Source organism: Anarrhichthys ocellatus, unplaced genomic scaffold (assembly GCF_004355925.1).
Source record: "Anarrhichthys ocellatus isolate YVR2014 unplaced genomic scaffold, GSC_Weel_1.0 scaffold73, whole genome shotgun sequence".
NCBI lineage: Eukaryota > Metazoa > Chordata > Actinopteri > Perciformes > Anarhichadidae > Anarrhichthys > Anarrhichthys ocellatus.
The window spans coordinates 1,167,200-1,179,972 of NW_022280103.1; the positions used below are offsets into that span (position 1 = coordinate 1,167,200).

At 41.5% G+C, this 12,773-nt stretch overlaps 1 protein-coding gene across 6 annotated transcripts in view; it reads right to left on the bottom strand.

Annotated features, from left to right (window-relative positions):
* Positions 1–6: 6 nt before the first annotated feature.
* plppr5b (phospholipid phosphatase related 5b) overlaps positions 7–12,773 on the bottom strand; it is a 99,500-nt gene continuing 86,733 nt past the window's right edge. For all 6 annotated transcript variants that reach the window (XM_031873684.1, XM_031873679.1, XM_031873685.1 and 3 more), the window contains 2 exons: positions 12,589–12,720; positions 7–4,563 (listed from right to left, as the gene is read on the bottom strand). In XM_031873684.1, the coding sequence (XP_031729544.1) occupies positions 4,534–4,563; positions 12,589–12,720 (162 nt within the window). In that variant the 3' untranslated portion in view covers positions 7–4,533. The remainder of the gene's footprint in view (positions 4,564–12,588; positions 12,721–12,773) is intronic.

The window sequence follows — 12,773 nt, forward strand, 5'->3', positions numbered from 1 at the left end:
TATAACTGTTCTCTTTTTAACTGTAGTAGCTCTTGCGGTGCACATATGAGCCGATGTCATTGTTTTAGAGTCCTGAATATTCTGCGTAATGTTTGTGTTCAAGCAGCAGCGAGATGAGTGGCCCTATCATTAGCAATGAGTTACAGCTTGATTCAAAGTGCTGCTTCTTGCATGTTCCTCTCTGGAGTCCTTATTCATAAGTGCTTCAGTGATTCTTACAAAAATAGACATTTGAAGGGGCAACAGAATTATAGCTTCGATGCGTTCCTATCCTGCCTCCTGATGGGAAAGAAAGCCTGACATGTTATTGCTACAAAGAAGAATGACACAAACGAGGGACGGGACTCTGATACAATGCAAATATACAATATACAGTACAGTCACCAGCATTGGTGTTAGTCACTGCTTAAAACAGTCAGTCAGTTAATGAACAGTAAATCTATCAATTGATGAACAAGTTAAAGCTGCACTCGTCCATTTTTGGCCACTAGGGGGCAGAAAAGAAAACCAACACCATATTCAGACATTCTCTCTCCTTTAAGCTCCACCAATATATCTATATCTATATCTATAACTGTGTATAGTTAACTGTGACATTGTGAACGTAGAGCACAATTTTCACAAACTGGGATTTCTGGCCAAAAATATGAATTAATGCAGGTCATCTGTCAAATGTTAACTGTTAGCGAGTCCAATGTGAATAGTCATAGCTTCTCATTTTTCACATTATTGCAATGTGTTTGTTGAGTTACCCAGAACAACATGAATGTTGATAGCATCGCTGTGTGTCCAGTACAGAGACAGCTACATCATAAGAGGGAAAAGTACTAATTCAAACCAATCTAAAGCTCTATTACATATCCTTACATCTTGTACTGAACATACTAAAAACATGTGGGCGATGTGACTACGGACAATATTTAAAAAAGAGAAATCATAATTCTGATCCCTCTGCTTTAAGCCTTTGTGCTAAGCTAGGCTAACTTCATCCTGTGCTGTACACACAGAGATAAAACTGAAATAAAACGTCTCGTGAATCTGAGGAAGACCATAAACAAGAACATTTACTCAAATATTAACACGTTCCATTAAATGTGACTGTTTCATGCCCAGGTGTTTTGTGTGAAGTTGTAAAAGTCACTCCAGACAGTAATAGGTTCAGGCCTTCAAAAAGACAACTAATATAATAAGAACATGACTCAATAATACAAAACATGTATACATTAAAACAATCAGCATTATATCTGTATGAGGGATAGTAATTGATGATTAAATGTAACCAAGAAAGTGGACCAGATTGCTGTAAACTTCTCCGCTCGTGTTTAATGAAGTACACTACAAATTTTAGAGGAACAAATAGTGCAACAACAAGACTTGTAGCCAAGTCGATGATCAAAGACTTTCATGTCCTGATTGGCTGTGAGATGGAACTACAGCGACGGCCTCCCTGCAGCGTGAGGCCAGCCCAGCATGTCTCCGCCTCCGTTTGATACCGAAGACACGGGCCATGAAGAAATCTTTTCTCCGAGACAAGACAGTAGATTTTCTTACATCACTGTAACCATCAGAAGTGAGACGAGAGGAGAACTATGTACGTCTAATAAATGCATACCATAAAAAATCTCAGTTTTGGCCTGTGAGTCAGGCTGACCTTTGTATTTTTTAGCTTTCACATGAATCAAAGAAAGCAAACAGCATTGGTTTGACAGTGGGTTGCAGAGACTGCGTGCTCTTTTCACCAAGTCCATTCCTCATGTGCACTGTTGGATTGCTAGACCTGCATCCACTCACCCACGACCTGTTCTTAACGACAAGAAGAAGATAAAAAGGAAAGAGAGGGAGGCGGTGATTGTCTGATGCGGCTTGACGTTTTTGTTAGAATAAAGAGTGTATAGTGTGGAGTTGACTGCACACACACATACACACACATATACACTCTTGTGCACACACCCTAAACCCTCATAGAGATGTCAGGAGCGTAAATGACACATGAATACAAAGACAAAGTTTTGCAGTTTTCCTAATTTGCTACTTTGACCTGAGCCCATATTTATCAAAGTTCCAAGAATCATGTTTTAAGTTGTATGCATTTGACCTTTCCTAAGTCCCGCCCCACTAAGTCCCGCCCCACTCAGTGCTCCAATACCAATCGAGCAGGCTTGGAACCTGGTGGAACCATGGGTCATCTCTCATCCTGTCATGCTATGTCTGTGTGAAGCTGCTATGTTAATCACATTACATTATGAACATAATGCATACTGTAGTCCTCGCTGTCAGCTTCTTGAAGCTATCCAGAAACTATCTCATACACACAACATGTTTCTTTTTGTCAAGCTCGTCCGACATAGCAGCAGTAACATCCGGGGGCGGGACTTAGGATCGGCCTGTTGATATAAAGTATTGCACTTCCAGACTGGCAAGAGACACATTGCAAAAGATCCTCGCCGTCCAAGTCTTTCTTTACAACCTGACTTTGCAAAACAAGTTCTTCAGAGTTGTTTTCTCACACTTGACAAAGCTCCTCCAAAAGTGCATCACCACAGCAGTTTTACACTAGCATGTATAGATCTGTGTCTGTCCTCATTAGTCTACTTAATTAGTTGGTTGGCTGGTTAAAAAAACAAAAAACATGTTAACATAGTCCAAATCGTACAAGTATGAAACAACAGTGATGTGAATGACTCCGTGTTGCAGTCTGAACAACAAGCATTCTCCAACAAATTAGCGAGCTAGCTCAGTCGCTAACGAGACCAAAAGTATTCTGAAAACTGCTGAAAAGACGTAACTTCCCGTCTCATGACCGACTGCAAACCGTGCTTCTCAAGTGGAGTTTTAATCCAGTTTGGAGGGAGATTCTGTATCGGTGAAGTCATTTTATCAGTCGGCCTTCTGTGACATCATCCACCGCATGGGTCAGAGGTCATAACCCCTAAACCCTCGAGAATGGTGTTGTAAAAGTTAAGCAGCCAAATTCACAATTTGAGAGCATTAATAGATGAAAAGCCACGTCAATGATGAATAAAGTATGGCTGATCAATATATATTTGCCAACCTCCAGGCATCATAGCCGAAAATGATGCTTAGCCTGAGTGCACTTAAAAGATTGAAACAGGCCAAATATGAAAACAACCAATTTCTGTTTGATGAAATGGATTCCTGAGATGACACACGCGGTTATAGCTGCACGAACAGAAACATGAATTAGTTTGGTCATATGTGTAATCAAGTCAATTGTTGTGAGAGCAGCAATGACTTTATTCTATTCGTTCCTTGCAGTCTCTAGCTGGAGCGATGATGTCACAATTACACACTGCAGATGCACTGCTTACATAATGTGCAACCAGCATCAGACTGTTGTAAAATAACCACACAGCCCCGACCGTGCTATGTGCAAATCAAACACGTGGTTTTGAACAATTATCCGACAGAGTTTATTGACTGAATAAAGTTCACACAGATCCACGAAGAGTTGTGAATCACTTAAACCGTCTCGCTCCGTGTTCAACTCCATCAGGACAGGCAGCAGCTTGTTGCGGGTTCAAGTATCCTCCATCTAAGTTTTTGATCCTGTTGTCATATCATTTCCAGTTTTATATTTGTAGGCTCTTTATTCTAAACAATAAAATGCAAAATAGAGCATGCATGTTATCATAAGTTAAGTTATCAGTAGTACATTTGTTTTTCTCTGATTTAGAAATAGAATGCGTGGCGTGAGAGCGCGGGACAAAGTGTCAAATGCATCTGATGATCAATGCGGGCACTTGCTTTGCTTCCACCAGTTAAAGTACGATTCAACCCAAGATCTCGCTGGGTGGACCTCATCATCTACTACTATTATAGCTACTGCTTCAGTCTGGAGCTCTCATAAATTGAAGGGTATTTATAGTCAAATGGCATTTAATAGATGGCTTTCATTCTTATGCGTGAGTCCAAAAGTTCACATTAATCAGTTTGATAAATACGGGTCCAGCAGTCAATGTCATATTCTGATATTCACAGCGGTCCTCTGAATGTCATGAAGGTGATGTGAGGACAGTAAAAACTCAACTTTAGCAACATAGAGAAACGTATTTCTCTGTTAAAGACTTACAGCCATCTTAACGGAACATTGCTTTTTTCCATAATCACACCATGACAACATATTTGACCTTGGCAGAGTTGAGATGGTGCCATCCAGTTCTTCACTTGTTCTTCTAGTGTCCCACAATGTTTAGACCAGTCTGCTCCGGTTTGCATCACAACACGCTTTAGTTGAGAGGCCAAAGTCAAACAAGGATTCAGAAGAAGTGCATAGATGGAGAAAGCAGAAGGAACCTGTTCTCGTCTGGGTCACTGACTCTTCCTTCTTCTCTTTTTTTCCTTGAATACGAGAAGCTGCAAATGACAACAGGGGCCTGATAAAGACAACATCGAACAACATACCAGCAGACCAGACACACACACAGAGCGGGTTTAGCGCTGCGCTCCGGTTAATTGGATTGGACAGTGCAGAGCGTGGACGTCCAATGGGTCTGCCAGACGGCCGACTCCACGTCATGTGACCTCAGCGAAGGCGATGTGATTCTGCAGGGAGGAAGGAAAGATAATACGAATAAAATCAGGACAAAGGAGACAAGGTATTCTGGACACGTTTATTTGGACAGATTCCTCAAAAGTAATTTTAGGCTGCTCTTGGTCAGTTTTTTTATGGACATTCCAGCCATCGTCAGCCAAAAGAGAAAATACGTTCAGCCACAAATTAATCTATGAGGGAAAAGCTCCAAATAACAGAATCATTAAAGGTTGTTTTCACAACAGAAAAAAAAAAATCAGAAAACCAGAAAGAAAGATGTTATGATTGTGAGATGGTTTAAAGGAACAATCTGGTATATTTCCACCTGACGAAGCTGTAGGAGACTCACACAGTTTGCCCTAATATCTGTTGCTACACAAGTCTTTGTTTCCCTAATCTCTACAACCGGGCTGAAAAGTGCAAAGTTAGCACAACACAAAGAGTCACAAAGATCTGTAAGAACATGAGGGTACTGAGGATTCATTGGCACCACAAGGACACAAGGAGGCAACCCACCAAGCAGGAGAGGAGCCATCAATAACTACGTGGAGGAGGCAGAGAAAGCATCTCCATGGCTCTGGCCGAAAAGAGGTGCCCACTGGGGCCAGTAGAGAGACACTTGGTCGGGTCGCCTGGAGTTGTCAGTTGTAAGCCTTTAAACACCCAACAACTCCAGGATACAAACCTGGTCATGTGTCCAAGTATGTGTATTATAGGGTATACTTAAGAATGGAAATACACCAGGTTGGAATATACCAAATTGCCCTTAAAACCAAGAACCTCAATATGTCCAAAACACAGCATCAGAGCAAGTTCTAAACATATCTCAGAGCAGTTCAAACAGAACTAGACTTAGCCCCGAGGAGCAACCATCACAACATGCAAGACTGGCAGAACAATGCCAGTAAGACGCAGCAGCGGCAGGGGATGGTTGTTCATGCAGACTAGAGCCTTTGATTCTCTAATCCAACCTCAGCGTGCGTTTGGCTGTGGAGCGAGAAGAGGAGGAGGGAGGGGTTAAAGACTGCTTTTCTCGCTACCTCCTCAAGGAGCTATACTGCTGCTATACTAAGCTCACTGCTGAGAGAGGAGGTCCTATTCATGAAACATGACAGCACTGATTGTTTATTCTAACGAACTCTGTTTATGGTTTCACTAGTGGTGGAGTAGAGGTCAGTCAATGTTTCATTTTAGTGTGGGGATTTATTTGTACAGTAGTATTTTTTTTAAATGTATTGTACAGTATAATAAGTATTCTGCCAAGTTGTACAAATATGCCAGCGGATAATAGGCCCTTTGGTACCACGTACCAGAAGAATAGAAGAACTCTAAAGGGACAGTATTGGACCAATAGGGTGCCAGTCTTGTTTTAGTGTCATATGCCACTTTGATTGGTGGTACGTTGCTATGTGCCTAATGGCGTATGCATACCACATTAAAGGGTATCTCACTGGTGTTCATGATATACTGTTGGGAATTGGTGTGTGCCTGCATTTTTTTTCTGGCCATCTGTGGAGTTGCAATTGGAAATGTTTGATTTAAATTTTCAGCAATAAATCAATAAATAAAAGCAGCGGTAACATACCACTAGTCAAAGTGGCGTACCACTTAGAGTCGGCATATAAAACAAGACGATACTAAGCATACTAACCAAAACGATTGGCCATACCGCAGATATGACAGTAGACCATGAGTGACACGAGACAGAAAACAGTAGCAGGACACAGGTAATCAACAGTGACATACCACTCAGACTCAGCTCCTGACATGTCACCCTTCCCTACTTCTTAATCTGTACATCTGATCAACGATGAAGATGTAAAATCAACATCAAATAACTGACCTCGCCTCCTGTTATAAAACACACACACCCTCTGATGTTGATGACTGATCCAGTAGTCTGTTGAGGCTGCAAGTTCTAGCCAATGATTTGTCTCGCTTTTCATCATTTTAGAGTTTTCATTTGAATAAGGAGAGATATTAGCATTTATATTGGCGAAAACATCTCTCACATGGCAGTTTTCTCCTGTTGTGTTTCTGGTAAAAAGCAATAACTCACCCTCCAAACGAGAACGTGATGTGTGTTTTGATCTGATTTCTACAAAGCAGATTTGGTGCAAAATCTGATCAAATCATTAGCCTGTTTCATTTATCTTTCAGGGAAACTTTACTTATAAATGTACGGCTATGGCATCTTCCAGCTGGATTCTGGATTCCATTCCACAAAAGAAGAAAGAAATAGAATAAAAGCGTGGGATACATTTATTTCCTTCCTGCCCTGACATTTTGTTCACTGTGGCTTGTTTAGCTTTCAGGCATCTTTACGCTGAGCTATTTTTAGAGCAGTCAATTTTCCGTCGTAGACGAGGTGAGAGGGTGAGATTTTCTATTCTTTACAAGCGACTGAGCGGCAGGCTCTCTCAGCAGGAAGCTGTGAATTGAATCATCAGATAGGAGTCGTGTATTCTCTACGTTCAGATGCTAAATGTGTATCGTGTTAGAGGAAGCGAGAAGACAACACAGCAGGCTGGAGTAAATAGGAGCACGCCTCTGTTACATCTGGCATCATGAATTCTGAAGATGTAAAAAGAAGGATTTCACTCAGACACAAAGAGAAAGGAAGAAAAGCACTTCAACCTCACATTCCAAATACTCTGGACAGTGCTGAGTGTGGCTGAATTTTGCCTCTTCCTCTCTTTCATTTCATTGGATACAAACTGGTTTGATCGCTATGGACCAAGATGGCCACCAGCCCAACAGATGGGTAGTCAGTGGGCCAAAGGACCATGTTTGGACCAATTGATTTGTTCAAAGGAAATTCCACGCTGGCTCTTATTTTTGTAGTTTTGTCCATGACTTCTATCAGAGGTAAAAACACTGCAATAGCTGAGATCTGGGAACATGGTGACATCACTATAAGTAGGTCAGACAGGGCCAACAACAACCAGTTTAATCCAGTTTACCAGATTATCTAAACCGCTTTATTTGGAGCTCAAACTGAAAGTCTGAACACCTTAAATGTGGGGAAACCCTCATTGTAAAGAGAATTCAGACGATATCTTAACCTTCTGGACAGATTAAAAAACCATCAACAAACAGTTAGCTCAGTCTATATTCTTGTCTGTACTGGACTGGGATGATATTATTTTTTTTGCATCAAAGAGCTGTGAGATTCATACAAGGTGACTGTAAACTTAGACCTGCACACTATACTCTATATTTCTAACACCTATCAAGGGAAACAGCCCATGTATCTCTTCTGCAGTGAACTCAGTGCCTTAGATCTCAGCATTGGAGGTTCCCAAATTCAAAGCTAACTCTTCGTACACTTACAATTGTTAGATCTGAGACCAGATCTTTTACCAGACCTTTATCACATATATTTTTTTTAAAGTAGTCAGGTAGCCAAATGGCCATTTGTTCACAACCTGTCTGATCTTCTGACTGCTCGTGTTGAGCGTTCACTGTGTGATCTCGCCAATTAACGTGGTGAATATGATTTTATTGGAACTACTGGAAATGATGGGCAAAACTACGAAATATTGCTACTTAATATATACTGCTATTAAAATAGAAAAAGATCCTATATTGTTGTCTTTTTCTGGTACAGCATCTATCTTTGCTGTTAAATGGATGAATACAATCTGAAAAATAAGACCCAAGCTGTAATAAACCAGAGTTACCCTTAGATGTGAAACCACTGGAGAATATTGTGTGCTGTTATTAGTCAGTCACTGAAAGCAAGACCGCAGCATTAATAACTACATGTTACAAACTTACCAAGTAAAAACAGGAAACTTGTCTGATAGCAGACAGAATCTTCAGTCTGACACTACCTCCAGTAGGCTAACGTAGCCGCCTCAATCTAATGGCACTTTAAGTCGTTATTGATTTGCCAGGTTTTTAAGAGTGGAGCGGAGCGTACAAAACACGCTGTCTTCAACGCACAGGTTGAAAACGCCTCACAATAGCTTGACATTAGCGTCTGTCCCGCACATAATGCTGATTGGCTAATCGGTAGTCCTGCCATTGGTCAATTCATTTTTAACCGAGAAGCTGCTGTTTCTTGTCCCCATCCCAGACGAATCAGTCTGGGACTCGGTGGAGTGGGCGGATTGATCAAAAGGTCTCAACCATAGACTGTATATAAGAAGCGGATTTAGTGACATAATCCAATGGTTTGTGAACTGCGTTAGGAAGCCTTGAGTTTGGTAATTTGGCCTTCGCCATCTTGCCTTTTTGCAACCGGTGAACCGAAGTGACCATATTTATATGGCTTTGGTAGCGGCAGTAACCTGTCAATCACAGTACTCCCGCCCTAAAGCATACCCTGCTTCATTTTTGGTCAGACTTCTATACAATCGGACTTCTATACAACTGGACGAGTCGCCCCCTGCTGGTCAGTAGATAGAATGCAAGTTTTAAGACACTTCAACATGGGCTTCACTCGGCAGAACCGGAGGATGCCGCCTGGTCTGGACCTGAAAAAGGAAATCACCTCTTTACAGACAGCCAATGGGCATGTGAGTATAGTATTAGGACAGTCTTTAAAAAAAAATAACACTATCCTGCATGACCAGCCAATTTACATTTACAACTTTATCTTACACCCAAAACCAACACATTCTCACAGGAATACACAACAAACACACATTTGGCTATTTCGGAATCCCATCCCCTTAGAGACACATACATATTCAATACTACAACCATCAGTGTTCTCACTGTTGATGTTGTCGTTCACTAATTCATGTCCACTGTTGTTGTCATTTTTAAAATATAAACACTTTGGTAGGGATGATGATGAAAAGTTGGAAAAGTGTGTAATCCTGGTATTATTTCTTGAAGAATAAAGCTTTTGAAGGCACTTAGAGTGAACACTTCTTGTATGTGTGTATTATCCTCAACCATGTGGTACTTAATCCTGCATGTCTGTGGCCTCATACTGCTCTAACACTAAGACAAATCACCATAAGTCCCTCTAATGACGGCATACTGTATGTCTCAGTAGGATGCAGTCCAGGAAGAAGAATACATACATCTTTTCGTTCAATCCTGTGAGCCCCCAAACAAATCCAGTACAGCCCTAAGTAACATACAACGCAGCTTGTTTCTATTTTCTGAGCGAGCTGTGAGCGTTTTGAGTGTAGCGGCACGAAATCTGAGTTGAGCGGGAGAGCGGAGGAAGTGAGCCGGTCTGTGAGTGTTGAGGGGAAATTCCCTCCGCTCACCCGTCCTGGTCCAACGTGCTCTAGGCACTGTGGGTGTCTGATGCTCTCTGGGACTTTTCCTGTGACTTTTCCTCCCCCTGATCAAATCACCCGCCAGAAACTAATGTGCCTCGCAAACACACTCAATAAAATATAGGTATTCTGAGGCATTAAAAATGTAAGATTATGAATAAACCACTGGCATTTCTTGGGGGTGCTCTGGCTATCCTAGTGGAAACTTCAGCAACTGCAAGCCCTTGATGCACTGAAAGTATCTCATCTATTCAAAGTATGATTAATCTGCAACCATAGCATAGTAACATATTAATATGGTGCAAAATCAAAAAATGCAAAAATAGGTCATTTTGGAAGGCAATGTGGAATTAGATATTTCCTTAGTGAAGGGGATTTGTTGGTCTAGCTAAGTGGTTCCAAACCTGAGGCTGCCCTGAGGGCCCCCCAGCGGTTGAACATTATTGGAGTGATGCTAAGGTTGAATAGACTTTTTCACAGCAGACAATTTAACCTTGGAAATATGTGTCGCCAATAACACCATTAGCTGTGGCATTACCTTGCAATAATTGCTGAACAAAGTCATGGTTATTTGTGGTAGTTCCACCTGTGCTTTTCCTATTATGACAGGTCAAAACATCTGCTGTGGAAACGGTGAGTGAATCTGATTCAGATGGGAGAACGAGGAGTGCTCTGATGCAAGAAATCAAGATTCAAAAGTCAGAGCAGTCGTCGCCTAATCAGAAGGTCGGTGGTTCGATCCCTGTTCAAAGTGTCCCGGGGCAAGATACTGAAACTTGCTGTGAGTTTGTGTGTGTGTGTGTGTGTGTGTGTGTGTGTGTGTGTGTGTGTGTGTGTGTGTGTGTGAATGCTGGCTTGGGTTGAAAAGCGCGTTGAGCGGTCGCTAAGAATAGAGAAGTGCTACATGAAGGCAGTTCATTAATTGACACAAACATCATGTAAAGTACAGGTGAACAGATTTCTTAAGAGAGAAAAAAGATGATTCTCACCTCTTAATTGCAATATTTCATATAGAGCCAACCATTGATTTCCGGAAATTGAGGGGCAAATTTGAGAGGAGCAGAACTGTTGAGATTGTGTGTATTTGATTTAGATTCATCTGTCCTGGCAGGACACATACTTAATAAAAGTTTTGCTAACGTATGATTGTATCCCCTAGTTACCTCGGTGTAGTAGCTCTTAGACCAGACAGGACAGATGCTGGACCAGGTCTACAGAACAATATCAGCCAGTCTAATTCATAAGTGAAAAGGTATAGATATGTCCAGAGATTTGAGAGAGCTGGAGTTTGAAACCACGTCACGGTTTGTTGCCTTTTGTTCCTGAGACACTGGAACCATTCGAGACCCTGCAGCCAGTGCAGGAAGGCCAGGAGGCGCTCCTTAATGTAGCAAGACTCTTCATCTTCATCATCCGTCTCCTACAGCAGTGTGTGTGTAGGTGTGTCGTTAAAAGTCAGACACTGCTACCTGTACCCTTTATTAGGGCTAATGGCTAATGGTATTAAGCCCAAAAAGAACAAGAACTGTAGCGATGAACAAATGCTAACATTACGAAACAGTTTATGCACACATGATCTAAATACAGAAATACACCAGGGTTAGACCAATATGGGTATATTATCAACATACTGTATATCTAAGCAATAAAATAATTGTCCTAGTTAGTCATTGGCACTCGTTTATGAAAAGATGGGAACAAAGTTACAGCTTTCATTTCCAAAAAGAGCGGCAAATTCCCACATTTGTGAAGCTGGAAGTAGCATATGTTAACACTATTAATGTGTTAACAATTCATTCCAATCCAACAAGGAATCTAATAGTTTCACTAATTCATTGCACTTGCTGATATCTTTTTACTATTAAGACTGCCATGAGTAAATCAACTGATGTAACCAATTATTTGAAGACTAAAAGGAAGTATATCAAAACAGTGGCATGATCTTACTTGGCAGGTGAAACCACGTACAATATATCGGGCTGAGAACACTGACTCCAGCGTTGTGTGTAATATACTGCTGAGTGATTGTAGCTGACACCTGTCACTTCACATCTACCTTGATTTAACCTCTCCAGGTGAGCTGCCAAATCAACTGTCCGGACTTTTGGTGTCTGTGGATTATTTATTATGTAACTAAAAGGTTGCTAAATATAGTTTGTAGGGTTTCGACACCGGAGATCGGGGTCACGTCCTTCATCCCACCTGCGAATGATTGACTGTCATCAAGTCATCGTGACATGATGACCAAGAAGTTATTTCGCCCTAACCAAACAACAGTCAACGTATACTCATACATTTTTCTTTGTGTTTTCCTACAATAGTCTTTCCATCCTCACAGAAAACTATTTAGTTGGGGTAAGGCAACAAAGCTGCTTGGTATGTGCGTCACACGTGTCTAATCTAATCACATCTTTCCATTGACTTTGTCAGCAAAATTGGCTTTGCGTTGCTAACACTGTTCTGTAAGTTGACTTGCAAAAACATCTACGGCTGCATCGACCTCAACAAAACCTCTACACAGGAACGCTCTAGCACAGGAATATGACCTCCCAACTTCTAAAAAGCTCTGCTTGCTCAGGTTTTCCAACACCTTTGCTATTTGAATCACTGAAGCGGGCATCCAGAGGTATTCGGCTACTACAATTTGGAAGAAAAACTGAATCTCTGTGTTTAACGAAACATAATAGTGTTCAAAGAGCCATATTGTTCTACAGCTGATGTTCACTGTGAGTTTGCTTCATACAGACATGCATGAAAATGTGAGCATAAGAAGGTGTGTGGTGCTGTACTGACCTGTGAGGCGATGTACTTCTCCAGAGGACTCTCCATCCGGCCCATGTTCAGCATGGCTGTGTTGGACCGCTCCTCTGGTGAGTCCTCGCTCAGCAGTAACTTGCCTTTGAAGTTATGGACCACACACACCACCTATATCACACACACACACACACACACACACACACACACACACACACACACAC